Raw genomic sequence first — 25,548 nt, 5'->3', positions numbered from 1 at the left:
CATCTGCTAATGGACGTCATCAGCCAATGAAATTTATACACGCCGCCTGAGGCAAACTGCCATCTAAGCGTATGCCAGTGTGTGTGTGTGTATAGGTACCTGTGTGTTGACTATGGCTTGCTGTAGCGTGGTTTCAGGTAAACTCAGGTGCGAGGCTGCCGTCCCACACTCCTCCACCAGATAGATGGGCCTCCGAAGACCACACCTCTTCAGACGAAACTGACGGAGGGACGAACGGGAGAAAGACGGAGAGAGACAGAGAGAAAGTAAAATTATGGTTCCGTTCAGTAGCACAAGTAGTGTGTGTGAAAAGGGTTAGTGTTAGAGGTGTGGCAAAGAGAGAGAAAGAGAGACAGACTTATGCTTCATTGTCATACACCTCACTTAAAATCACCAGTCTTAAAATAATCTCATTAAATGGTAGAAATGACACAAATCCAGTATTCATATGCTGATAATGGGTATCCACTGTACTAAACTAAGCATGGTTTTCAATTTAATAGTGATTTAAAAACCACACAGCGGATTCAGCTTTAGGCCACACTTACCATGATATATTACTGTTATTGAGTGCAATTATCAGCTTGTTATGATTTTGTTATTATGAAGCATATTGGCTCATACTTAGCTAGCCAGTTAATGACATTAACTGGCGAAAACAGCTTAATTGTTGCTTTTTGATGCAAGAAAAAGCGCCATGGTGGAAAACTTTTGTAAAACTATTGAATACATACCGAGAGCGAGAGAGAAAACAGCGAGAGGAGAGGAAGGGTGATGTCACACAGAGTTGTAAGACCAACACACACACACACACAAGTCTGTCATGGTAATGTAATGATAACAACTGCAGTTAAGATAACAACCGCACCGACCTTCTGCTCCCTGAAGCGTCCGTCGATGATGCTGCCGCACAGGTCGTCCATCCTCTTCCTCTCGATGATGTAATCGAGGACCAGCTCCCTGCCTGGGGGGGCCCGCAACTGACCTAGAGAGGGAGAGGGAGGGAGGGAGGGAGGGAGAGAGAGAGAGGACGGTTACTTGCTTTTCTTCTTTTATATTTGATTCCCATTGTATTTAGATCCTTGGACAATATTGCAGCAGTATCATTAAGTAGCATTTATGCCCTTAAGACATATTGAGTCAAATCAATATGAATATGAGCCAGAAGGGGAGAGAAATTAGATTTATTTACTTATATCAGCCTGACATCTGATACCAATATGGGAGTTAGACACAGAGATGTATGGGCAGGGAAGTGCAGTGGAAGAGGAGAGGAGAGGCGAGGAGCGGAGATGAGAGGAGAAGAGAAGAGAGGAGAGGAGAAGAGAGGAGAGGAGAGGAGAGGAGAAGAGAAGAGAGGAGAAGAGAAGAGAAGAGAAGAGAAGAGAAGAGAGGAGAGGAGAAGAGAGGAGAGGAGCGGAGAGGAGAGGAGAGGAGAAGAGAGGAGAGGAGCGGAGAAGAGAGGAGAAGAGAAGAGAGGAGAGGAGAAGAGAAGAGAGGAGAAGAGAAGAGGAGAAGAGAGGAGAGGAGAAGAGAAGAGAAGAGAAGAGAAGAGAAGAGAAGAGAAGAGAGGAGAGGAGAAGAGAGGAGAGGAGAGGAGAGGAGAGGAAAGGAGCGGAGAGGAGAGGAGACGAGAGGAGAGGAGAGGAGAGGAGAGGAAAGGAGCGGAGAGGAGAGGAGACGAGAGGAGAGGAGAGGAGATTTTAACAGAAAGACAAACAGTAGCGATGGCTCCACCTAGAGGTTGGGCACAGACACTGCAGTCTACAACAGGAGACGCTCAGAAACCCCTGTGTTCAGACAGAAGGCCACTTACATGAGCTTAAGCGTTTCATTTTCTATATCCTTCTTTCTTCAAATAAATTACATTCTGTCATAGAACCCAGGAAAGCCACACACCGCTACAATGAGCTTGCTGTCTATTTTGAGATTTTCGAGAGAAATTAACAGGTGCATGGATAGAGTTTTTCAATAAAATTTGCTTGTTATCATCAGTTCAGACAGTACAATTGTGTGTCATGATATCCCAAAATCTCCATATCATCACCATATGATTCCACTGAAAGACGATAAACAATAATATTGAATTATCACCCAGCCCTAGTTCCCTAATCTGTTCACCTCCTTCCATTGACTTTGCATGGATTCATCACCTAATCGGTCTAATTTTTTCCCCGCTTTTTGTCGTCTTGTGTGTGTGTGTGTGTGTGTGTGTGTGTGTTACCTGGAACGGGTGCGACCTTTTCCTTCGCCACCCACATGAAGTCTCCGACGTTCAGCTTCCTGATGTCAAAGGTCACTCCGTTCCTCTGAAGCTCTTTGACCAGCTCCTGCTTACGGTGGTTGCTGCCACTACACACACACACAAATTAACAAATCATGACATATACACACACACACACACACACACACACACAAGTTAACACTTAAAATACACACACACAAATTATCATATCACAATACATATATACACACATATTACTGTCATTCAGGAGGAACTAACAACTTTCGGCATTAAGAGACAGGTTTGTATACATACTCATTTTCACACATTTCAAACTACACACATACTTACAAATTAACAAACAATAGTGGGTGACGAACACACATAGATAGGGATTGGAACAATATATCGAAATCCAATATATCGCAATACAAAAATGTAACAATACGTATCACGGGGCAGAAAAATGAATTGTGATATTAGCTCCATTTTATTCTGCTGTAGTAATCACAAATGAGACGCTTGACCATCACAGTTTCACAAGCTCTCCATCCAAAGTATACTATTTGCACTTTATGACATTTTTAAATTGTGGTTTACATTCTAGCGAGCCAATGGCATCGCTAGAAAGATGTGTGGCTCAGAAATAAACAGAATTCCCCATATCGATATCGAATCGTAGCAGATCGTCCCATCTCTGATAGATGCATAAATGCCAATTATTGTATAACACAACAGTTCTTTCCCCTCACACTTATACCCGGACACCTCTCTCACCCCGTTGTCTCGATGAAGTCCACACAGAGTATAATCTCATAGGCTCCAGGTAAGAGACAGCCCGCATTCGGCCTTCTGCTCGCTGCCTGTGAAGCCTGGGGTTTTCCTGAGCAGCTCACCCCATCCGCCTCACTCCTGGTCTGGGCGACACCGGCCGGCCTCTCTGTGGGGCTGAACAGAAAAGAGGCGTTTTCCCAGGAAGGTAAGAGCACAAGATGAAACACAACACCCATCCATCTTTAACCGTTTGGTGAGCACTCACTGTATTCTCTCCTCTTCTTCTTCCTCTTCACTGGCAGTAAGGTCCACAACTCCTGAACTGCCTCTTTCCTGTTCCTCCTCCTCCCCTCGTTCGCTCCCAACCTCCTCTTCATCCCTCTCTCCATTTCTGTCTCTCTCTGGTTCTCTGTTGGTCCCTTGTTCTCCTGAATCCAGCCGCTCCGCCAAAGCAAGACCTTCTTCTGTCAGAGAGTACCTGAGAGAGAGAGAGAGAGAAAGAGAGACAGAGAGGGAGAAAGAGAGAAAGAAAAAGAGAATGAAAGGGAGAAAGAAAGAAGTGTCTAACCCCTTTCACAAAAGGGGTTAGACACATCAGGGTTACATCCCCTGAAGCCCTCTATACTATTAACAGAGTTGAGTCACTGCAGCGATAACAAATGAATCTGATGATACAAAATACTTAAATTACAAATCTTCTCTCCATTCGAAGGGAAGAAGAAATTTGCAAGCAATTAACAGACACAGTGATCGTGATCGTCCACCATGTTGAACACAGAATGTAAACATGTCTGTGTGTGTGTGTGTGTGCGTGTGTGTGTGTGTGTGTGTGTGTGTGTGTGTGGGGGTTGATTTTCCCTGAACCAATCACTAGTGACTGACGTATCCGGCCGCTCTGACATTATTTTCAGTGACACTGAAGCTGGGTATATTTACTAACTTCACCAAGAATGTTGGTCGTTTTTGACAAAAACATTGAGACGGTTAAGGGGGTGATTTCAACAAATGAAAAACTGTTGCATGAACGGTTCAAACTTTAGTCCCGCCCGCAAAGGTGCTGATTGGTCCAATTGTTTCTCCGACCTAGAACAAGCCGTTGACTAGAGCAACACCAGACTCTCTGAATCGCTTGACAAAATCTGAAGGAATTGAGGAAGTACCCCCTTGCCTATGTGGGTTTGTCCCTGTGGATCTGGTGACAGGGGACATTACTGAGCACGAGTCCTGGTGTGAACTGCCTCCTAAATATGATGGACTTGGATCAGCATACCATAATGTTCCTGGGTTGTGTGTGTAATATGTGCCATGTTCACACTGCAGATAAAAGTGTCCCAGTTCAGATTTTTCTCCTTACACGTGACAGATATCTGATGTTTTCTAATCCATGTGAACAGCAGAAAGCTTCATGGATTCTAATTGTCAATTCCAATCTACATATATGGAAATGTTATGAAATGGACATGTCTGGAAATGTCTCTGTACAAAATCAAATCCCGAGGCAACTACACACTAGAATACATACGAGCAGCAATTCAGACTTGAGCATGAAGGCCTGCAGTGCGAACGTAGCTAGAAAGAACGTAACCAGTGTATTTTTGGAGAGAATTTGCATGCTTGTGTGTGTGTGTGTGTTTCCATGTGTGTTTACTGTCTACCTTGCGGGGCTGTGTGTCTTCAGGACCAGGTTCTTCTGGATCAGAGTGCTGACTGAAGACCAGGCTGTGTACTTAGAGCCTAGATCTGGCTGCAGACGGAGAGAGAGAGAGAGGAGATGGAAACGGAGTTTAACGTGATCATTTTGAAAGAATCTACTTTGAAACTGTAAAATACAAGAAGATGTAGAGAGAGGAACGGAGGGGAGGAGGATCGTCACAAGGAGAATAATAGTCAAATCAAAAGAATCAAACCAATAACCAGTGTTAATGTACATGTCTGTGTGTGTGTGTGCTTGTACATGTGTGTATAATCAACTTACCACAGCGAAAGACTTATCACAGAGATGCTGGGCTTCAGCCTGTAGTTCCAGCTTGAACATATAACCTTTACTACCTGGGATCTGATAGATAGATAGATAGATAGATAGATAGATAGATAGATAGATAGATAGATAGATAGATAGATAGATAGATAGATAAGGATCAGTTGAATGATTTAATCTGTAATTGTTGAAAAGAGCAACTGAGTGTGATGAAGAAAGAAGTGATACTTGTGACTGTCTGTAGAGGGCGAGCAGGACAGCGTGGCCGCCAGATCTCTTCTGGGGCACGTACTCCCTCTTCTTCCTCCCTCCTCCTCCTCTTCCTCCTTCTCCTCCTCCTCCAGCTTCTCTTCCTCCTCCTCCTCCTCTGTCCTTCCCTCCATCCCCTGGAGTATTCTTCTGCAGGGAACGATGGATGACATGGAGGAAAACAGATGAAGTGTTTCATTCCAAAATGAGATATCCACCAACACTACATCGCTGGAAGTGATAATTCGGGACAGAAAAGAGCGCCACCTACTGAAACTCAAACTTCATCAACAGAAAATCCAAGCTGTGCAGTGCAGAAACACCACAGTAATGAGGCTTAAAAAAAAAAAAACAGTGATTTTGTAGATTACCACATTAAGTCCTTTAAGTCCTACTTTTACAGACTGGATCCTCTATATTTTACAAATATTTATGATTAACTTCTGGTAATGATTTCTTTGCCCAAAATGGATATATATTGTTTTTGTTTTAGAGTAGAACTCTTCAAATCAAGTGATGTTATTCACTTAATAAAACCGGGCAGTATTCATCTCTCTGTTTCATCCTGAATGAGGATGATTTTCATGATTTTTGAAATAGCTCTAACATCACACATTCCTTTAGCATTTACAGCTATTACCAGAGAACCAAACCACACATTCCAGTTCCACGTGAATCCAGAACCATCTGAACATAATAATAAATAAGTATCAAAGTAAGCGAGGTAGTAAGCAAATAAATGAACAAATAAATGAGAAAAATATTATCAAACACATTTAAAAAAAAAAAAAAGAAAAAAAAAAGCATAATTTTAGGCACTTGCTTTTCATCTTTTTATTAGATATCCTGGGAGTAGAATAACAGATACACACACGAGCACCCAGTGTGTGCAGATTCTGCTTCCTCGTTGTTACAGGCTTCCCACCCATTTGCAAAATTCCACCAATATTCACTGAATTCCCCAGAGAATTTATCAAATTCAATAACTTTCCCTGTCTGGAATACGCCTACCAAATTTCCATAATATTCCAGAAATTTCATGACCAGTGGGAACTGCTGTTAGAGAGAGGGAGACAAACTCTTAACGCACTTTCTTAGTCTCTCTGTCACTCACACACACACACACACACACACACACCTCCTTACCTACCTTTCTGGAGGGAGCCAGGCTGTTGTTGTCCGGTCTACCAGGAGGGGGCGCTCCTTCGGGGAGAGAGTGGATGGGAGCGTCCGGACCTGGGACAGAGGAAGAGAGGAGAAAATATCAGTGTAATCTGATTACTTCAAATTACGTTTAGATGACTTTGCCTTCAAAATCTATTGAATATGAAGAATCGGTTCTAATGTACAGACTGTAACATGAACATCATTTTATTAAGATGTATTAAATTATACAGTTTGGACCCACCTGATTGAATGTAGTGTGTTTTGCATGATCTTAAAGCCATTTTGATCTGAAGGCTTCTGCTTAAATGCTGAATGCTGCTTGAAATGAGTTTCTTAGACAAATATAAATAGTGAAGTTGATCCTATGTATGAATTTCTTTCCAAAGCCTTTGCTAAAGGGCGGCTACTTTAAAGAATCTAAAATATAAGATAGTTTTGATTTGGTCGCTGCATAATTCCATTTGTGTTATTTCATAGTTTTAATGTCTTAACTATTAGTCTAAAATGTGAAAAATAGTAAAAATACAAAACAAACGCATGTGTCCAAACCTTTGACTGGTAGTATCTTATGCTGATGTTGATTCAACAGTATCTGTAATCCGATTGGCTGCTTGTAATGTTGACGATCTTGGAATCTAAGTTTATTCTACTGTGCATCAATTTGTCTGAGAGTGTGAGATAATTGGCTGAAATTGTAAATGTAAAATTCATCCCTCTACTCACTGTAGTTTTTCATAAGGTAGTTTATATAAATCCTTCTTCCGTCCCTCCATCCACCTCAATCTTACACTGTTCTCTATGTAATTTTGCTGTAGTTTCTTGTTTTTTTGTACTTTATGTTTGCCTTCTACCTTCCCTTCATCCTCCCATCCCTCCTCTATTCCTAAAATATTCTCTCTCCAACATCGCTGGAGTTTTCCATCTAGTATTTTACATAATGCTTCCATCTATCCATCATTCCCTCTCTGTCTCACTGCTCCATCTATAAAATTTTGGACGTTTTTTATTATCTAGTATTTTACATAATCTATTCATCCATCCATGAATCCAAACTCATTCTCTCTATTATATCTGTAGTTTTTTTTTATCTAGTATTTTACATAATCCTTCCACCTATTAACCCATCTGTCCATTCCTCTATCCTCTTCATTTTCTCTATAATGTTATTCTACAGTCGTTTTTTTGTCTAATGTTTTGCATAATAACTAGAATAACTGCTCCATAAAGCAAAGGTGGCAGGTTTTATCTCTAACATGCAAATACCTTTAACAATTCATCCATCCATCCATCCCTTCTTCCGTTTCTCACCGTTCTCTCTGTAGTGCCGCTGCAGTTTTTCATCCAGTATTTTACAGATCCCGTCTCCAAAGTTCTGGAGGATCTTTGCCTCTCTGGCGTTTTGGAGCGGTAGAGGATACTTATTCAAAGAGCTGATGGCCTTGTAAGGAAAAGAAAACACTGTTTATTCCTTTATCAATCCTTTATCAATGTTTCTGCACTCGACTGAGTTCCTACACATTTCAAAATACCTTTTCTAGACCTCAGTTTCTTGGACTACATTAATCTTCTTGTCCATAGTGCTCTATAGTTGAAGATTAGTCTTCACAGCAACAAATATCCCAACGTGAGAAATAACAGTTGATCCACAACAACATAAAATGTGTTGTCATGCGTCTCCGCAGTGAACACGTTTTTTTTTAACTCACTTTTCCAGACTTTTGGACCATTTGCATCCTTTTCAAAACCTTTTTTAAGATGATTCTGAATCATCAAATTCATTTTTGATGTGTTTCCAGACTTTCCAGACATGCATATGAACCCTATTTTTTAAATTTTTCCAAAACTCCAAAAGGTCTCAAGAGTGTCATATTTGATGTGGCCCATTGAGAAAAAAATTAGGGCATCATCTACTTTATCTGGGCAAGTTATATTCTATAATTATTAACTCAGTTTTATTCTAGTCTATTGTATTCTATCTGTATGATCCACAGAGCTGAAGTGGAAAGAAAAAGTATGATCTATAGAATGCAGCAGTGCAGAATAGAATAGAACAGAATAGAATAGAATAGAATAGAGCGTCCTGTTGTACCTTCTGGTAGACGTGCTGGGTCTTCAGCCCCCTCTCTCTCGCCTGGTCCCGTAGTTCGGTGAGCCACTGGAGGAAGAGCGGGTTGGGACAGGGGGGCAGGGCTCGTTTCCGACCCAACCGGACCGGCTCCGAGGCTGGCATCACTTTGGATCTGACAGGAGATCAGCAGAATATTAATGTAGGTTGTTTAGTCTTCAATACTGTGCATACTGCAAAAAGTTATTTTCACATATACTTCAGATATGTTTGGAGATGTATTTAAAATACACAAGTTCAAAAATAAATTTTGAACACTGGAAATACATTTTCTTCCTATACACTGTTGATAACCCATCTGCAACTTATACAAAATATAATTTGAACGCATGCAGCAGGCTACAAATACACTTTTTCGCCAATTTTTGTGTAACCTATTTTGAAACACAGCCATTTAACAAGTGTTTAAATATATTGAAATGTATGGGAGTAAAGCCATACCCTTCAAAACTATTTACCAAGCCCAGATACGTACAGTTACGTCTTGGAAAGACAAACTCAATTTAAAAATCTGGCTATTTAATGTTGTCTTGCATATCGGCAAAGACACATGCCTCGTAGAACATGAGTGAACACCTTGAACAAATCGCTAGGGTCCACTCTTCCTTTCGGCATGTACCATAAACACAAAGCAGCAGTTATTTCAATAAAATCTGAAGTTTTACAATTGGTTCACCCGTTATTCCCACAGTCTTCTTCAGTCAAAATACACCGTAGAGGGCGGTAGCAAGCGGTGTGAACCAATTGTAAACGTTGAGATCTTACTGAAATAAAGCACTGTTTGGTGAATCATCTATATGCCACATTTTCCAGTGTCTCCAAATGATTCGTAAAATGTCTTAAGTCATGCTCTAAGATGTGTGTTTCGTTCGCCGATAAGCATGTGAAAAATGAATTTCAAGATTTTTGAATAGAGTTTGGCTTAACAGTCTTTCCATACAAGAAAGAACGGCACCTGTCGAGGCTATCCCTTGCTCAACTTTGAGTCACCAGCCTCCACTGGAAACATTATGATAAAAGCAACGATGACTAGCCAACTTCATGTAAATAAAAGTAATTGTAGCCTGCAAGTTAACAGGCTAACGTTAGCAAAAACTAGATAGCAATTTGCCCTGTGTGAATATTTGCACCCACAACCCACTGACTCGACAAGTCAAAAAGAAGCTAATAAAATGTGTAGAAAGCTGCAGCAGTGAAATATGGAGCTCCGTCGTGTCTGTTCATGGCAATGTGCTCACCTTTCAATAAATTTACAGCAGCTGGCGCCTTGTATTCAAAGACATTGCTCTCTTCCTTGTTGACGGAAGTCACGTGATCAGGAGCGGAAGGAGGGGCACAAGGCAAAAATACCTAATAGCGGCCTCTAGCGGCGGAAGTCATAAAAGAACATTTCTGTAACAATGTGATGGATGTATAATTAACGAATAAATAAACGCATAAATAAATAAACAAACCAATAAATAAATAACCATACAGACCAACAAGCAAATAAATAAGCAAGATACTAAATGAATGAAAAAATGAATGAATGAATGATCATTATATGATCACAAATTCAGAATTTGTAATTCAAATTCCACATTTATGATGAATTACATGAACAGACCTGAATCGACTACGTTTCATATACAGATATATATATATATATTTTGAGTGGCCAAAATGTGGTATATACTTGTATTGGATGCTTGTATTGTATTGGATGTAGGCCCGCGTGTTGTCATAGGAAGAAAATGTATATGCAGAGAGCTGTCCATACATGTGCAATACATTTATCTTGGCCATTTTTGTAAGTATTTCTACATTTTGAAACATATCTCCAAATATATTCTGATATGTATATGTGACATGTACTTTTAATCAAAAGAATGCGTGGTCCAAATGACCAAATAGGTTTTGTACATTATATATTTTCCAAACATATTCTGATGTATGTATATGCCACACGTGCCTTTAGCCATAAGGGTGGATGGTCCGAATGACCAAAGGGCCAAATGACTTCCACGCCTCTTTTATTTAGTCAGTGTCAGTCAGTTTGAACCGTTATTTGGTTGCCACCTGAATTTGCCTCCAGGTACCTTCAGTGTGTTGGGAGTCTGCTGGATTCCTCTAACAAGACCCAACAGACACCAGGAATTCAGCCTCACACTTCCACCCACAACCTCTCTCTCTCTCTCTCTCTCTCAGACACACACACACACACACACATACATAAAGCTTGGCAAAACATAGCATAATTAGTAATTAATAACTGTCTTGCGTGCATTCACACACAAAGTGAGAGGCAGTCTAACGCATAATTAGCTTTCAGTGTTGAATACAAATGAACCACAGATGCTGAAAGTCAAAGGAGACACATTTAATGTTACAACATCAAGTTGGCTCTCTGGGCTGGAAGGCAAAAGAAAGACACTTTGACATTCACACAGGAAACAGAAGTCAATAGAAAATATTTACATGATACAAAACCCCACATACACCAAGTTACAAACTGTAAAATATTGTTCTGCAGAAAACATACATCTCCAAAATAAATAACTTGTCAGGAATAAAAGGGAATGCATGATTTGATAATTATAATAAATTATTAACAAAGCTACATATTTACTCCTATACAATTCAGGCCCTTATAGGTTGTACACACATGCACCAACAGAGACAGACACACACACACACACCATCAATCCTCTGAATTTACCTAGTTCAAAGTGTAAATTGAAACATCAGTTCACATTATAGTGATAGAGCCTTCATTCTCACTAATTTCTTTATAGCTCAGATGTAAGAAGCTTTTAATGGCAAACGATTTCCAGTTTTTGAATTCTGAAGAAAATCCACAATAGGAAGTGAACTGCACCCAAACCTGAAGCACAGACTGCTGATCTGTAAAGGACTGAACTGAAGCATCTCTCTACTGGCCTACTGCTTACTGATAAGACAAAAATAACTGCAAACAAAATAATCCATTTCCCTGGAAATGAGTGGTGATAGGAGTCATGTAAACATCACCGTCTCTTTAAACCGACCCATTCTTCCTGTGCAACTTTCTTCCACAATCTGAGCCATACAAGAGTTTGGCAAATCAATTTGATGTGAAGTAAAAAAAAACAACTGTTTGTGTTGCTCCTAGTCAGCAGTCGGTTTATTCATTCGTTTGGGAATGTAATATGGCACATGTAAAAGCAACCCAGAGGACGCCATACTAAAAACCTCAGTAAGTATATAAGTATACTGGGCAATTGTAACATTTGCCAAGCCCTTGTATGATCTAGCTCTGCCTGTGACAAATCAGCATGGCACAGCGGACATTCAGTCCTCCAGGCCAATCCCACAGTACAATGCACACCGAGCATTTCTAACAGGTTCTGAACTGGCAAGAGCAAATGTTGACATTTGGATGCTTTGAAGTGAGGAAGTGACTGTAAGGAATGTAGCTGACACTTCTACCCAGAGCAATTTAAAGTGAGTGAACAGGTAGGGGGTGAGTGTCTTGCTCGAGAACGCCACACGACAGCACACATCGGCTGTTACAGGATCAAACCTGTGAATCACAAATCTTTGCAACAATGTCTGGCGCCATCATGAAGGTCCAATGGAGAATTGGCTGTGCACAAGTAATGTCTAAATCTATAACATCCGGGCAAGATAAAGAGAGGTACCTGAAAGAGCTTGTGGTGCGGGTTTAGGTAAATTCAGTAGCCTACTGTTAAGTAAAAGTGAATAGTCTGATAAGGTCGATTTGTTTTAGGTTACTGTGACACAATAAACTGTCTTGTCTTTAGCTCTTGCCATACTACTGTTATAGTTTGAGAAGTGTCAGCTCAGTTAGCCTTCAGTTGGCGTTTGGCATTGTTAGATAGCTAGCTAACTAGCTGGGAGGCTAATTTAGCAAAGCAACCAATGTTAATTTTAACATGCAACTACTAGCCACTACTAAAACTAGCTTCTGTTAGATAGTGTGCAATTCAGATGTGGTAACAGAACAGTGACAGCTGACCATCGACTGTTAGCTAGCTAACAAGCTGACATCTGAATTCAAAATCGGTTAGATAAAACTGATAAAATGATCGGTTCTCAGTCAAAACAGCACAGAAATTAACCATTTCTACTCAGAGCTGTTGAGACGGTCACATTGTAGGCTATGTTTAGAAGCGCAATCAGCTGTTCACAAGAGCTGGCCCAAGAGCTGAGGACCTCCAACATGGCCGCCAGAAGGTGCATTATGTCACCTTTGAGCTGGCCTCAGGACACCAGCTATTCTCGGTCTAGCTCAACTAGCAGAGCTAATGCAGCTAACCTCAAACCAGAAGGCTACGCACTTGGCCCACTGAGACTATTCAATGCAGATATCCACCAACTACCCACATAAAGTAAAGACACTGCTCTTAATTTCCCAAACAATATGTATGATACATAATATTGACTATGTATAAAACAAAAACAAAATACATTCTGATGTAATATATTACTCCCTTTAATGAATAAAGTATTTTTTTCATAGAAAACTTATCTTTTTCACTGTACAGAAGATCCCACAGGCGATATTCACATACAAAACAGAGGAAGAAAATAATGTTGCTACTGCCAGACATACCCAACTGGTGTGAAGAATATGTTAATAATCTCATACACATCGTAATCTCATGTAAAATATGCCATCTAATGTCAGACATGGCCTTAATTGGTGCATGATTTCCTTTGAAGTTTGTCTCTATATAGTCAATGCATGACTCAATCCATCCATCCATACATTTGTTTTCCCCTTTGCCAAGTCATCTCACTTAACCTTTTGTTATCCACCTATCCCTTCATCACTTCACCCATCCATTTGTTCATCTATTAATGAATCCATCCATCCGTCTTGCTCCCACCCTTGCTTTGCTTGGTCTTTTGGCAAACGTTTGCATCCCTCCCTCCCTTCATTATTCCCTTCCTTCCATCCATCCCTCCATCATCCATCCCCGCTTGGTTCGCCTTTCGCAACCTTTCACACCCCCCTCTCCCTCCCATCCATCCATCCCTCCATCCTATCTCCCTCTACTGCCCTGCTGACCCAGTGGTATCATCGCTATCGACGCCTTGGGGAGAACCCGGCGTGGATCCTCCGCCGGACTCTTCCTCTCTTTCTCCTCTTCCTCCTCCTCTCCTTGTAGCCTTGCCCTTCAGGAAGGGACTGTTGGGGTGGAGCGAGTGGAGGTGCAGCAGCAGCTCGTCCTGAGTCCCCGCCGTGTGGCCGCACTCCTCGCAGACGTACAGCTTGTTGCGTCGCTCCTTGTAGGCGTACTTCTGGGTGACGCCGTGGATCTTCTTCATGTGGGACTCCAGGGAGCAGCGCTGCGTGAAGGCCTTGTCGCACAGGCTGCACTTGTAGGGACGGACTCCTGGGGGGAGACGCATGGAGAGAGAGTGTGTGTGAAGGTGTGCAAGTGTGTGACATGCTTTCTCAAGTTTATTACCTCTGTGTTTGTGTGTGTTCTTGTACTTCTAGCCGTGTTAGAACCAGTTTGAGTTTTAGACCTTTCGGAGTGAGGACATTTTGGAAGTGAGGTAATTCCGGACGGTCCTCACTGCTTTAAAGGATAAGGCCGGTGTTTTTTTAATGCATTGCTTCCCGTCAACAATGAAAATAACAAAATCAACAATGCGTTTGCTCTACTCCCGTTACTTTCTCACTTCCCACATACCGTTTTTAGCTTTCAACCTGGAAGTCATTGGCTCCAATTGTAAGCTAAAAACCTTGAATACAGCTCACAAAGACATAGTTTCAATTTTAAAAATCGCTGTTACCACGAAAACTCAGGCTGTTGTAGTTATTACCAAATCGAATTCAAATGGGAACAAATTCTTCATTATGCCGGGGACTATTTTCGGTGCTACGGAACTACTTTCCTGAGATCGCAAAGTGTTTACAGCCGGCTTATTAAGTTGTTTGAGGAAAAAGTCGGCCGGCCCGGTGCATCGTGATGATGAAATATGTTGCCCAGAGCAACGGCATGGCTCTTTGACATGTTTTTAATGTTTTTTTAATACAATGGAGTTCTATGGCTGCTGGGACATGAGGCTGCATTGGGCACCGACTACATGGACGAGACTTGTTGGCAAAACAAAATCATTGCTGATTTTGTTATTTTCATAGGATTTGTTGACGGTAAGCAATGCATTAAAAAACACCAGCCTTATCCTTTAAGGGGCTAGTTTAGGGTTTTAGGGTTAGGAATTGGGTTTAGGGTTAAAATTAGAATTAGGATTAGATTTAGGTTAGGGAATGAATGTAGTGGAATGGAAGGTAATCAAAGGATAGAAGTAAAAGCATGTGTGTGTGTGTGTGAAATGGGAGGTAATGCTTGCATCCCTCACCTGTGTGTGCATATGCGCAAGTGCATACGCAATGCTCTCTTGCATCCCTTCTTAACTGTGTGCATATGAGTGTATCTATGTGCATTTGTGTGAATGTTTAAGTGTGTGTAACATGCTCTCATGCATACATGAAAGTTTGTGTGGGACGTTTGCCTCCCGTACCTGTGTGCGTGCGTACGTGTCTCTTGAGGTCGAAGGTGTCATTGAAGCCTTTGCCACAGAAGCTGCAGAGGTGTCTCTTGGTGTCGTTGTGGCACTTGATGTGTCTGTTCAACATCCGCTGGTACTGGAAACCCTTCTGGCACACCTAAACACAACCACAACACGGTCAGGGTCCATTACCTTTATGTAAATTTTTTTCTCCAAAACTGAAAAATGAAGTAAAACTTTTCTAATAATAAGATCCAGAGGTGGGGACTCAAGTCACATGACTTGGACGCAAGTCACAATTTGAATTGCTTGAGACTTGACTTGATGCACAAAGAGAAGACTTGAGACTCGACTTGACTTGGGTTCTGGTGACTTGGGACTCGACTCTGACTTGTACTTTGGTGACTTGAAAAGGTTTCTAAAGTCTTGACTTGAGATCTTGTGTTTGTGTAAATGACTCAGATTGAAAGTGATGAGATTTGTTCCAGCAGACGACTGAATTTAAATTCTGTTTTCTGAATTTGTATGGAATGATTGAATTTATTGAAGTTGAAACTTATCATAGAAATCAAACTCAGGATGCTCTTACCAAGTTTTTATCCAATTAAATGGTAAATGGTAAATGGACTGCATTTATATAGCGCTTTTCTAGTCTACCGACCACTCAAAGCGCTTTACAACAATGCCTATATTCACCCATTCACACACACATTCATACACCGATGGCAGCAAGCTACCACGACATTCGAAGTGTCTTCGAATTAAAACCATATTGCATTGAAAAGTCCTAGATATTTAGTTTTCTTTAAGATATTAAATTGATACTGGACTCTTGATTTGTTCTGACTTGACTTGCTGTTCTACATTTAGACTTGAGACTTGACTTGAGACTTATGTCTCAAACTTGAGACTGACTTGGGCTCGAGCAAAGTTGACTCGGTCACACCTCTGATTAGATCCTTAAATCATGTTCAAATCTTCAGCAAAACTGATGTTTTTCCAAAGTTATCAACATACCTGGCACATGAACGCCCCTGATGCCCCTGATGATGCACTTTGACTTTCCGCCGATCCGGTCGCCACGGAGACCGTTGCCAGGGTGGCGGTGGTTGTCGTCAAGGCAATGGGAGTCATGGTGATATCAGAGGTGAAGGAGGGCTGGGTAGGAATAGGAGGAAGAGAGAGAGGAGGGGGAGAAGAGTCGAGGGGTAACTCGCCTGTAGTTACCTGTGGTGAGAGAGAGAGAGAGAGAGAGAGAGAGAGAGAGAGAGAGAGGGAGAGAGAGAGAGAGAGAGAGAGAAGAAAGAGTGATTAAAAGAAAGGGTGAGGGGAGAAGAGAAAAGAGGAAAAAGAGATTATCCTGATTATTCAAAACTATTCAAATTAAACTTGATGAAAGTCAACTGATACTTGACATGTATCGTGTGTATAGACAGAACATTTTGGGAAATGTATACTATATTGACATGTTATGTTTTTACCAAACTTAGCATTTAATTTAACTGTAATCATAAAGGAAATACTTTCCTAACTTTCACCACCATAGCTGCTGGACTTCTACTGAAATATAACTCATAACAAAAACTGAAGAGTTTCATTCCAAAATGAGAAATACATCACTTGAAAAATGTGCCACCTACTCTGACCAAATGATTGCTGGTATGAAAAGTAAAACTCATTATTGAATATTATTGAGGTTATTAGCTGAAGTTATTAGCTATCTTAAGTCTTTATTTTACTTACAAAATAGCAATGTTTTAGAGGATGTAACCATCTGTGATTTTTAAATATTGAGCAACTTACATCAGGAGATATTTCTTAGCATTTTGGAAACAAAGCCTGCAGTTATAGTACCCAAAATCCCTCCCAGCTCATCTCGACTGTAGAGCAGATGAAGCATTAGCATAGTAAGATTTGAAATTAAGAAAACTTGAGAAGGCTTGAGGTGTGAATACTACGCTTCTTATATTACATTCACAAACCAAAACAACCCAAACTACTCTACCCAAAAAAAGCAAACAGCAGTAACTACTCTTGTTTTAAAGGTTGTGACATGGGTTTAGATCTCATATCAACAAAAAATATACCAATAAATGCTTTTAAATGATATACTCTCCACTTCTGCACCAACAATACTTTTGTTGGGACAAGAGATAAACTTTAAAATCGTTTTCCTCAGTTTCACAACTCTTATATTTACTGCTTATTGGCTTTGTTTCCTCACCTTGATTTTAGATCGGATGTATGTGGAGCCGCCCTGCGACCTCCTCCTGACGTCTGACCTCTCCTCCGTCGCCCGCGGCAACGGGCTCTGGGGCCGGCCCAGCACCGTGCACGACGGCAGCTCGGCGTGCGTGTGTGTGTCGGAGGGAGAGTGTGTGTGTTTGGTGAGGCACAGCGGCGTCGTCTCGGCAGGGCTGGCTTCAGTTTCCGTCATCAGAATGGACGGAGGGAAGATGGAGACTGGAGGGAGAGAAAGAGAGACAGAGAGAGAGAGAGAGAGAGAGAGAGAGAGAGAGAGAGAAGAGATTATTATGATTGTTTGAAATCGTTTAACTGAAAAATCAATTGACAGTCAATGTTTGTTATGTGTTTTTATTATGGCAAATAATCACTTTGAATATCAAAAAGGGATAGAGAGAAAGAGACGGAGGGACAATGAAGGGAAAGACAGTGAGGGAGAGAGAGAATGAGAGAGTGAGATAGAGATTACATGTACTATAGCATTTCACAATAGAGTACAGACAGACAGACAGCCAGCATGCACACATGGTTTTATATTTGCACAATCTGTTAATTAGCAAACACTGAGAGAGAAAGAGAGACAGAGAGAGAGTGCGTGTGTGTATGTGTGGGTGTGCGTGCGACATAAGCCACATGAAACAATAGGACACGCACACACACACACACACACACACACACACACACACTCCCATTACGGTTAGACTAGTCTGACCAGACAGTCTTGCAGCACCAGCTCTGTACCTTCCTCAAACAATCCACCTCCGCAGGGGTGGATGCCCCTGTATGTGTGTGTGTGTGTTTCGGTGTGTGTGTGTGTGTCAAGTGGGTGTATGTGTCTATGTGGTTCTGTGTATGAGCACACTATAACAAAATACCACTAATGGAGAGAGAGAGAGAGAGAGAGAGAGAGAGAGAGGGAGGGAGGGAGAGAGAGACAGAAAGAGAGAGAGAGAGAGGTTTCTATAGTCATAGGAACAACTGGGTCTACAACAAACAGGTGTGTGTGTGTGTCTGTGAAAGTGTGTGTGTGTGTGCGTGCCAGTAGCCCAAAGGCAGGTGTGGTTCAGGGAAGACAACGAATCAGTTGACTCTGCAGGGCCTCGATCAGATAAAACTCAAATGTAGATGCAAATGAAGCTCCACAGTGAGCTATAACGGTGAAAATGGCAGCAGTGGATCCAGACAATGACAGACTCAGGTATAAAGTAACAGAGCTAACGGTTCGCTGTGATGTGAAGCTCGTCCATTTGGCTCTGGTGGGTCAAGAAACATCGCTATAATATTGCTTATTGTACTTTATGTTATCACTCTAATTAGGGCTGCAGCTATCGATTATTTTAGTAATCGAGTATTCTACCGATTATTCCATCGATTAATCGAGTAATCGGATAAGAAATACTTTTGCTTTATTAAAGAGCAATAGTAAATATACAAAAGAGAAAAACTGTCCGCACGAAGCTGTCCATACGACACTGTGATTTACTGAAAATGAGGTGAAATAATTATTATTATTGATATTTATTACTAGGCCTAAATATCATACAAGTTCATAAGACTGGCTAATGTACATTTATTTACTATGTTGAAGGGTTGCCCTACACCTGCTGACCCTACTCACTGCAATCAAACTAAACTGAATATACCTGCTGTATTGGACTGGTGCATTTTAGGCTCCAATTGCTACTTACACCACCTGATATTTTGCTTTCTGGGGTATTTTATGCATCACTGTGAGGGGAGTAGGTGTGTGTGTGTGTGTGTGTATGTGTGTGTGACTATCATAATAATAACATGAATGAAGCTCAGGCTTTCACAAATTGACTGCAGCATTTTATTTTCTGTGGTTATTTTCTTGAGCAAAACTTAGCTAACTTAGGGACATCATAACTAGCCACCATATTGATTTACGTTCTTAACTAGCCATTACATATAGCCATAATTAACGTGCATTCTTTACTAGCCTTCATCTCATCCCGTTTTAATATTAAGTGCTGACTCCGCCCACCCGGCCAGTTTCAGCGTACGCCGGTAGCAATTACAAGTGGACCCTATCCTACAGTCCCTGCTCTCAGCGGAGGGAAGGAGCTACACTGTGTGGGAAGCGCTGTGACCGTCAGACCTCTCTGGATTAGACAAGCAAGTAGAGAAAACCGGCATCAGCCGAACCAATTTATTGCCAAATGCTTTGGGATTCAACACATTAACATTGCTTCCCATGGTCAGAAAAAGTCGGCAGATTTGTCGCTAGTCGCTTTTGAGAAATAAAGTCGCCAGGGGGGTCTGAAAAGTCGCGAAGTCTAGCGACAAAGTCGCCAAGTTGGCAACACTGGATCCGAAACTTTGGACACTTTCTGTCGTTTTCTCTGGCCTGTCTCTTCTCTTCGCCCCTCGCTATTTTCTCTCTTTCTCCAGCGCGTTGTGCAACAGTAATAATCATCCGTGCGAAACACTGAGTGTGTATATAGTTACCGTATATGGATTAAACAAAGCTTCGATGCAAAGAATTTGCATCGATGATTTTTAGTAATCGAGTTACTCGAGTTTCTCGAGGAATCGTTTCAGCCCTAACTCTAATATTTCTATAATATTTCAATAACAAATAATATAAGGTCCTATAAGGATCTGCTGCTACTACTAGGCCTACTACCGCTACGTCTACTGCTTTAAGTATTACTAATACCTCTACTACTTTAACTACTACTACTGCTGCTGCTGCTGCTACTACCTCTACCTCTATTACTTTAAGTATTACTACTACCTCTACTAGGCTAATTTAAGTATTACTAATACCTCTACTACTTTAACTACTACTACTGCTGCTGCTACTACCTCTACCTCTATTACTTTAAGTATTACTACTACCTCTACTAGGCTAATTTAAGTATTACTAATACCTCTACTACTTTAACTACTACTACTACTGCTGCTGCTGCTACTACCTCTACCTCTATTACTTTAAGTATTACTACTACCTCTACTAGGCTAATTTAAGTATTACTAATACCTCTACTACTTTAACTACTACTACTGCTGCTGCTGCTACTACCTCTACTACTTTAAGTATTACTACTACCTCTACTACTTTAAGTATTACTACTACCTCTACTAGGCTACTTTAAGTATTACTAATACCTCTACTACTTTAGCTAGGCCTACTACTGCTGTTGCTGCTGCTAGTACTACTACTTCTCCTTTAAGTACTACTACTAATACTACTACTACATCTACTACTTTATGTAGGCTACTACTACTACCTCTAATACTTTAACTACTACTGCTACTACTAATACTATCTCACTACTTTAAGTACTACTACTTTAACTACTTTAACTACTTCAGCTACTACTACTACCTTAACTACTACTACTACTACTACTACTACTACTAATGCTGCTGCTGCTACTACTACTACTCCTACTACTTCAAGTACTCGAACTTGATCAATTAGACTACTATAATATTCCTGTATTGATTTATAGTGTATAGTGTAGCTATATAGTGTGCCTGTGGTACTCAACAGTTTGTATAGTGGTCTTATAGTACTTTATAGTATTCTGTATCTCCTATGGTATCATTTTGTGATCCTATAATATTTCCCTGTCAGGATTTATAGTTTTGCTGTAATATTTGTGCAGTATCCCTCTAAAATTTATTATAGGATGTTTACATTTTCGACAGGGTAAAGAGAATTTGTGTAATCTGATGTAATCTAGTGGTTTATTTACTATACAAAATGTAAAAGTGGCCATATAGTTTTTTAACTATTGTATACCTACTTCTAACATTTATTTGTATCCTTTATTCTTAGTGTGGTGATACGTTTCTGTGTTGCCTCCTGTTGGTTTGATATTTAATCTCATCTCACCTCCTTTCCCTCACACACTGGTGAATGAGGTGTGTGTGTGTGTGTGTGTGTGTGTGTGCGTGTGTGTGTTTGGGGGGTGGAGTAGGGGGTTCAAAATACCCCAGTGTTTCCAAGACTCCACCCAATGATTGTGAGAGAGAGAGAAAGAGAGAGAGAGAGAGAGAGAGAGAGAGAGAGAGAGAGAGAGAGAGAGAGAGAGAGAGAGAGAGAGAGAGAGAGAGAGAGAGAGAGAGAGAGAGAGAGAGAGACCTGCATTGAACCCACTACGTGCTCTTTAATATTTTTTTTGACTTGCTACCCATTTAACATCTCTCAGCTTGGAGAAAGAGTCAACAACCAGTAGATAACTTTATCAAACACACACAACAAAGACTGTGAGCGTGTGTGTGTGTGTGTGTGTGTGTGTGTGTGTGTGTGTGTGTGTGTGTGTGTGTGTGTGTGTGTGTTTGCCAAAGGCGTACTGTCTGTAGCACCAGGCTGCAGAGTCAGTAGGTAGGGTCCGTTATATTTCCTCCTGTCCAATAAACATTAACCTTGCAGCGGGCACGCGCACCCGGCCTCGTCCTGCTAACGAGATAAAGCCACGGAAGTACACGCTGTAATTTCTACTCTCATAATAAAAACCCCAAATAATCTGCATTCATTCATTTGAACCGGAAAAAATGACACTTTCTGTTATAAAATGCTGGCATAACCTACAGCTCATTATAGAATTGCATTTAAGTTAATAACCGTTAGGCTACTTTGTTAGGATGCAATTTGGAAATAGGCCTACTGAATGATGATTTTCAGGTAATTATTTTTCAAAAAGGATATCCTTTTGGGTTTTGCCATTAAAGCCTTCATTTATCAAAAGGGAGATGTGAGATTAAGAAAAATTACGTTTCTACACATAATTTTACCGGAAAATTGTGGATAACAGAACCCTTCAATTGTTTAAATCCTATTTTATAATCTATTTGTGTGCTTTAATTGATCTTTTTCTCCTGCCAAATCCTATTAGGCTACTTTTCCTGCTGCAACGATCTCACTTCCCAACGGGGAATCAATAAAGTTTCATTTTATGAAAAAAGAGCAAAATGTGCCGCATCTCATCCTTCCAATCACACCTCAAATGTAGGCACATAGATCAACATACATGCATATCGATCATATAATGAATTAATGAACATTTAGATATATTCATAGTCCTAAATATCATTAATTAATTAGTGGTATGTAGCCTATTAATACGTAGGTTCAGTGCCAGCTTGTCCTCTTCTTCTAGTAGCAGCCTACCGTCTGTTGTTAAATTCAGTTCTACTTTCTTTCTTTTATGTAACGTGATGTCATGTGTAGACTCCAGGAAAACTAGTTGATTGTAATGGCGTCAGCTAATGCGGATCCTTGTATGTACTACACAATAAATAAACAATATGAGTTATGTGTTAAATAAGTGCCATATAAATCAAGAAATGAATGAAATAAAAAGAAGGTGGACAGGCTAAACCAGACCATAAACTTGCACAACCAAAGAGTCAGTTCAGCCTGGAGCTGGAACTCAGACAGATTATAACCCGGGTAGAAACAGCAGGAACAGGCCCTACCACATGTTTCTGGATTAAGAGTTTGGAAAGAAAAAAAAAAAAAACAAAAAAAAAAACACCACTGGGCCAAACTGGTGGCATTCTGGCGCCTCATAAAACTATTCAACACGCCTGTTTCTGAGAGCAATTATCATACCTGTGTGTGTGTGTCTCTCTCTCTCTCTCTCTCTCTCTCTCACACACACACACACACACACACACAGGTCAGGCAGGTACATCAAGTAACGGCACATACCAGTCTGTAGGTGAGACCGTTGCTGTGGGGTGACAAGTGTCTGCGCGTATAATTACGCACAGTTATTTTGTTTCTTATTATAATGATGAGTTCTCATGTTTTTAAACCAGACCCACATCTTTAGGCTGACATGCATCTTTATGAGGTAAATTCATAGCAGACATCAGACTATGTAGCATCAAAATGATGTAAGTTACAAAAAAAGTGGGCCTTTTGAGGCAGAAAGGCATACATTGGTACTTTTATGGCAATATAATAACTGTTTTTTGTTGATATTGATGGTTGTTTGCCTTATGATGATCACCGACTGGAGGTCATAGTTTACCCACAGTTTAAAGATGTCCATAAAAAGTGTGAAAAGGCTAATTTCGCTGCAGTGTAGAAAATAATCGCCTGTTTTCTATGCGTAAAACTAGTTTCCACAACTTCACAGATCCTAAAAGTCAAGCCTAGAATGCTCAAGTGTTTCTGTTATGTGTGTTTTTTATCCATCAGGCTTGTTTAACAGTTCTTACACATGTTTAATCCACACGAAGAGTAGCGGCAGCTCAGTTCATCCAACTGTTTCTGTCTCAAACACTCGAGAGGATGTAAAAGTCAATGATTAAAAGTTAACGGTGATGAGATGAAGAGAGAGAGAAAGAGGCCGGATAGAGAGAGGGAAGGGGGGAAGGGAGTGAGGGAGAGAGAGAGAGAGGGAGAGAGAGGTTAGGTTAGGGTGTAGTCCGTTAGCTGTTATCTGATACCGATGTGGCCTAACAATAAAAACTCTGCCGATGGCAACAATGGGGATTGTTCTCAAGGAAAGAGAAAGAGAGAGACAGGCAGAGAGACACCGAGACTCTTGAGTTATTTTAATGCAAAGTCGATGGTAAACAACCTGTCGGTGAAGCAGACATGCAGTCTCAATTTGGCTGCACACGACAGTCATATCAGCTCTTATACTTTTTCAGCTAGGGACCCAAATCAGAAAATGTATTTTCCTATAAGACCCTGGCGCACTGAAATATCTAAATTCCCTGCCGTTATCTTATGGGCGCACCACTCATAGTTTATGAAACCTGAGATCTGTCTATTTCTGGGATGTGATGAAGACAACTTGAGTCCACACAAGTGACAGAAAGTAAATGTCCAATTAATGAGTCCAATCAACAGTCAAATCACGTCCCTGAATAACGTTTTAAGCCCCATGTCATTAGGCCATAATTGACGGACTGGTCAGTAACTGTAAGCCTTCTCTAACTGCAGCAGGCAGCCTCAGCCACAAGGAAGAAAGCTGAAATCAGGGGTTGAAGGTCGATATGAGAAAAGCAACGGGCCCTTGTGATATCTAGGTTAGGCCGCCACACACACACACACACACACACACACACAGGTGGGAAATGACAGGTAGCCTATCAAGACGTTCAATAGAGCTCCAACGAATATACTGGCAGTAGCATTAACATAATATATTTAATATGGCTGATTACTTTCATTTTATTCATATTTAGTTGGTCTATTCTGAGATTTTAAATATGCCTCTTATGCAAACAGCCACGCTGTCAGACAATTAGATTCCCCTATTGGATCCAATCTGACTGTAAACATTCTAGGCAATGAAGCAAACAAAACTCTTAACCCCAAAGGAAAATCCATAACTTTTCCCCAAATGACTAGGCCTACAGCGGGGATGAAGTCCTCACTTCACGGCCCGCTGGTTTCCCGTTATTCGGCGCCCCGTTACAATGACTACGACCCCCGTTACACCTGGCGTTAACCCGAGTCCCGGGTGACCCAAAACGCATCGAATCCGTGTTTAAATGCACCCGAGACGCATTTAAGACCCAATCCAGTCGGACTCGCCGCTACTTCGGGACCGCATTAACTACAAATATGGCTCATTACAGCGGCGTGGACTCACCTGGGATGTAGACGTCCCCTCGCTCATGATCGGGGAGCTCGCTCCAGTTCCGCTTCCCCGGCGAAACACTCGCCTTTTTCACCAGAAAGGCCCTCGGCATGCTCAATTAACTCCGCGTCCTCCGGTCGGTGGATAGATAAACCGCCTCGCGCTCACAAAGTCAATTCAAGTAAAGTTACAAAATAACAAGAAGACTCCAAAGTCGTCCCACGCCTCTTTGAGTAAACCTTGCGAGGGAAAAAAAAAACAACGGAAGGTATCGGTCCCGTTCTCCTTCCTCCTTACACCTTTCTTCTCTTTTCGCAAACTTTGCACCGTTTTTAATCTCCTTCTTTTCCCTCGTTCCTTTCTCTGAACTTGTTTTTCCAACGCTGAAGTGGAAAAAACAGAAAAGAAAAGTCCCTCGGCGTCGGGACAGGTGAGTCCGCTCAGGTGAGCAACCCGGACAGGTAAGACGAATATCACCGACAGCGCCGTCAAATAACGGGAGTGTGTGTGTGTGTGTGTGTGTGTGGGTGAGAGAGAGAGAGCGGACTAACAAATAGGCAGATAACGTATCCTGATCACACACACAGTCGACAGAGGTGGGTCAGCACAGGTACTCATTTAAAAAAGCAGGAAACGGACGCCAGCGCGCATGCGTGACAGAAATAACGGTGACAACAAGCCGGAGAGCCTGGGCTAGGCCTCT

General features: G+C 41.2%; 3 protein-coding genes across 3 annotated transcripts in view; 1 reads left to right on the top strand and 2 right to left on the bottom strand.

The window, feature by feature from the left end:
• The window catches only part of mus81 (MUS81 structure-specific endonuclease subunit), a 12,110-nt gene extending 2,295 nt beyond the window's left edge, over window positions 1-9,815 (bottom strand). Inside the window, exons 1-12 of the mRNA XM_071911303.2 lie at window positions 9,756-9,815; window positions 8,482-8,632; window positions 7,701-7,830; window positions 6,376-6,461; window positions 5,205-5,375; window positions 4,974-5,054; window positions 4,654-4,742; window positions 3,264-3,476; window positions 3,002-3,172; window positions 2,225-2,352; window positions 873-985; window positions 100-219 (exon numbers count right to left, since the gene is read on the bottom strand). Of these exons, the coding sequence (XP_071767404.2) occupies window positions 100-219; window positions 873-985; window positions 2,225-2,352; window positions 3,002-3,172; window positions 3,264-3,476; window positions 4,654-4,742; window positions 4,974-5,054; window positions 5,205-5,375; window positions 6,376-6,461; window positions 7,701-7,830; window positions 8,482-8,622 (1,443 nt within the window). The 5' untranslated portion in view covers window positions 8,623-8,632; window positions 9,756-9,815. The remainder of the gene's footprint in view (window positions 1-99; window positions 220-872; window positions 986-2,224; window positions 2,353-3,001; window positions 3,173-3,263; window positions 3,477-4,653; window positions 4,743-4,973; window positions 5,055-5,204; window positions 5,376-6,375; window positions 6,462-7,700; window positions 7,831-8,481; window positions 8,633-9,755) is intronic.
• Window positions 1-25,548, top strand: part of col4a6 (collagen, type IV, alpha 6) — a 444,271-nt gene that overhangs the window by 390,954 nt on the left and 27,769 nt on the right. The gene's annotated exons all lie outside the window — the stretch shown is intronic.
• On the bottom strand, window positions 13,503-25,420 carry ovol1a (ovo-like zinc finger 1a). The gene is made up of 5 exons (XM_071911298.2): window positions 24,858-25,420; window positions 17,249-17,487; window positions 16,042-16,251; window positions 15,037-15,181; window positions 13,503-13,898 (listed from the first exon to the last, which is right to left on the bottom strand). Exons 1-5 carry the CDS (start codon window positions 24,955-24,957, stop codon window positions 13,555-13,557), a joined length of 1,038 nt encoding a protein of 345 aa, XP_071767399.2. The 5' UTR covers window positions 24,958-25,420; the 3' UTR covers window positions 13,503-13,554.

This window comes from Centroberyx gerrardi, chromosome 23 (genome assembly GCF_048128805.1).
Source record: "Centroberyx gerrardi isolate f3 chromosome 23, fCenGer3.hap1.cur.20231027, whole genome shotgun sequence".
NCBI classification, from domain to species: domain Eukaryota; kingdom Metazoa; phylum Chordata; class Actinopteri; order Beryciformes; family Berycidae; genus Centroberyx; species Centroberyx gerrardi.
The sequence above is the reverse complement of the archived record's forward strand: the minus strand, read 5'-3'. Positions and strand labels throughout refer to the sequence as shown.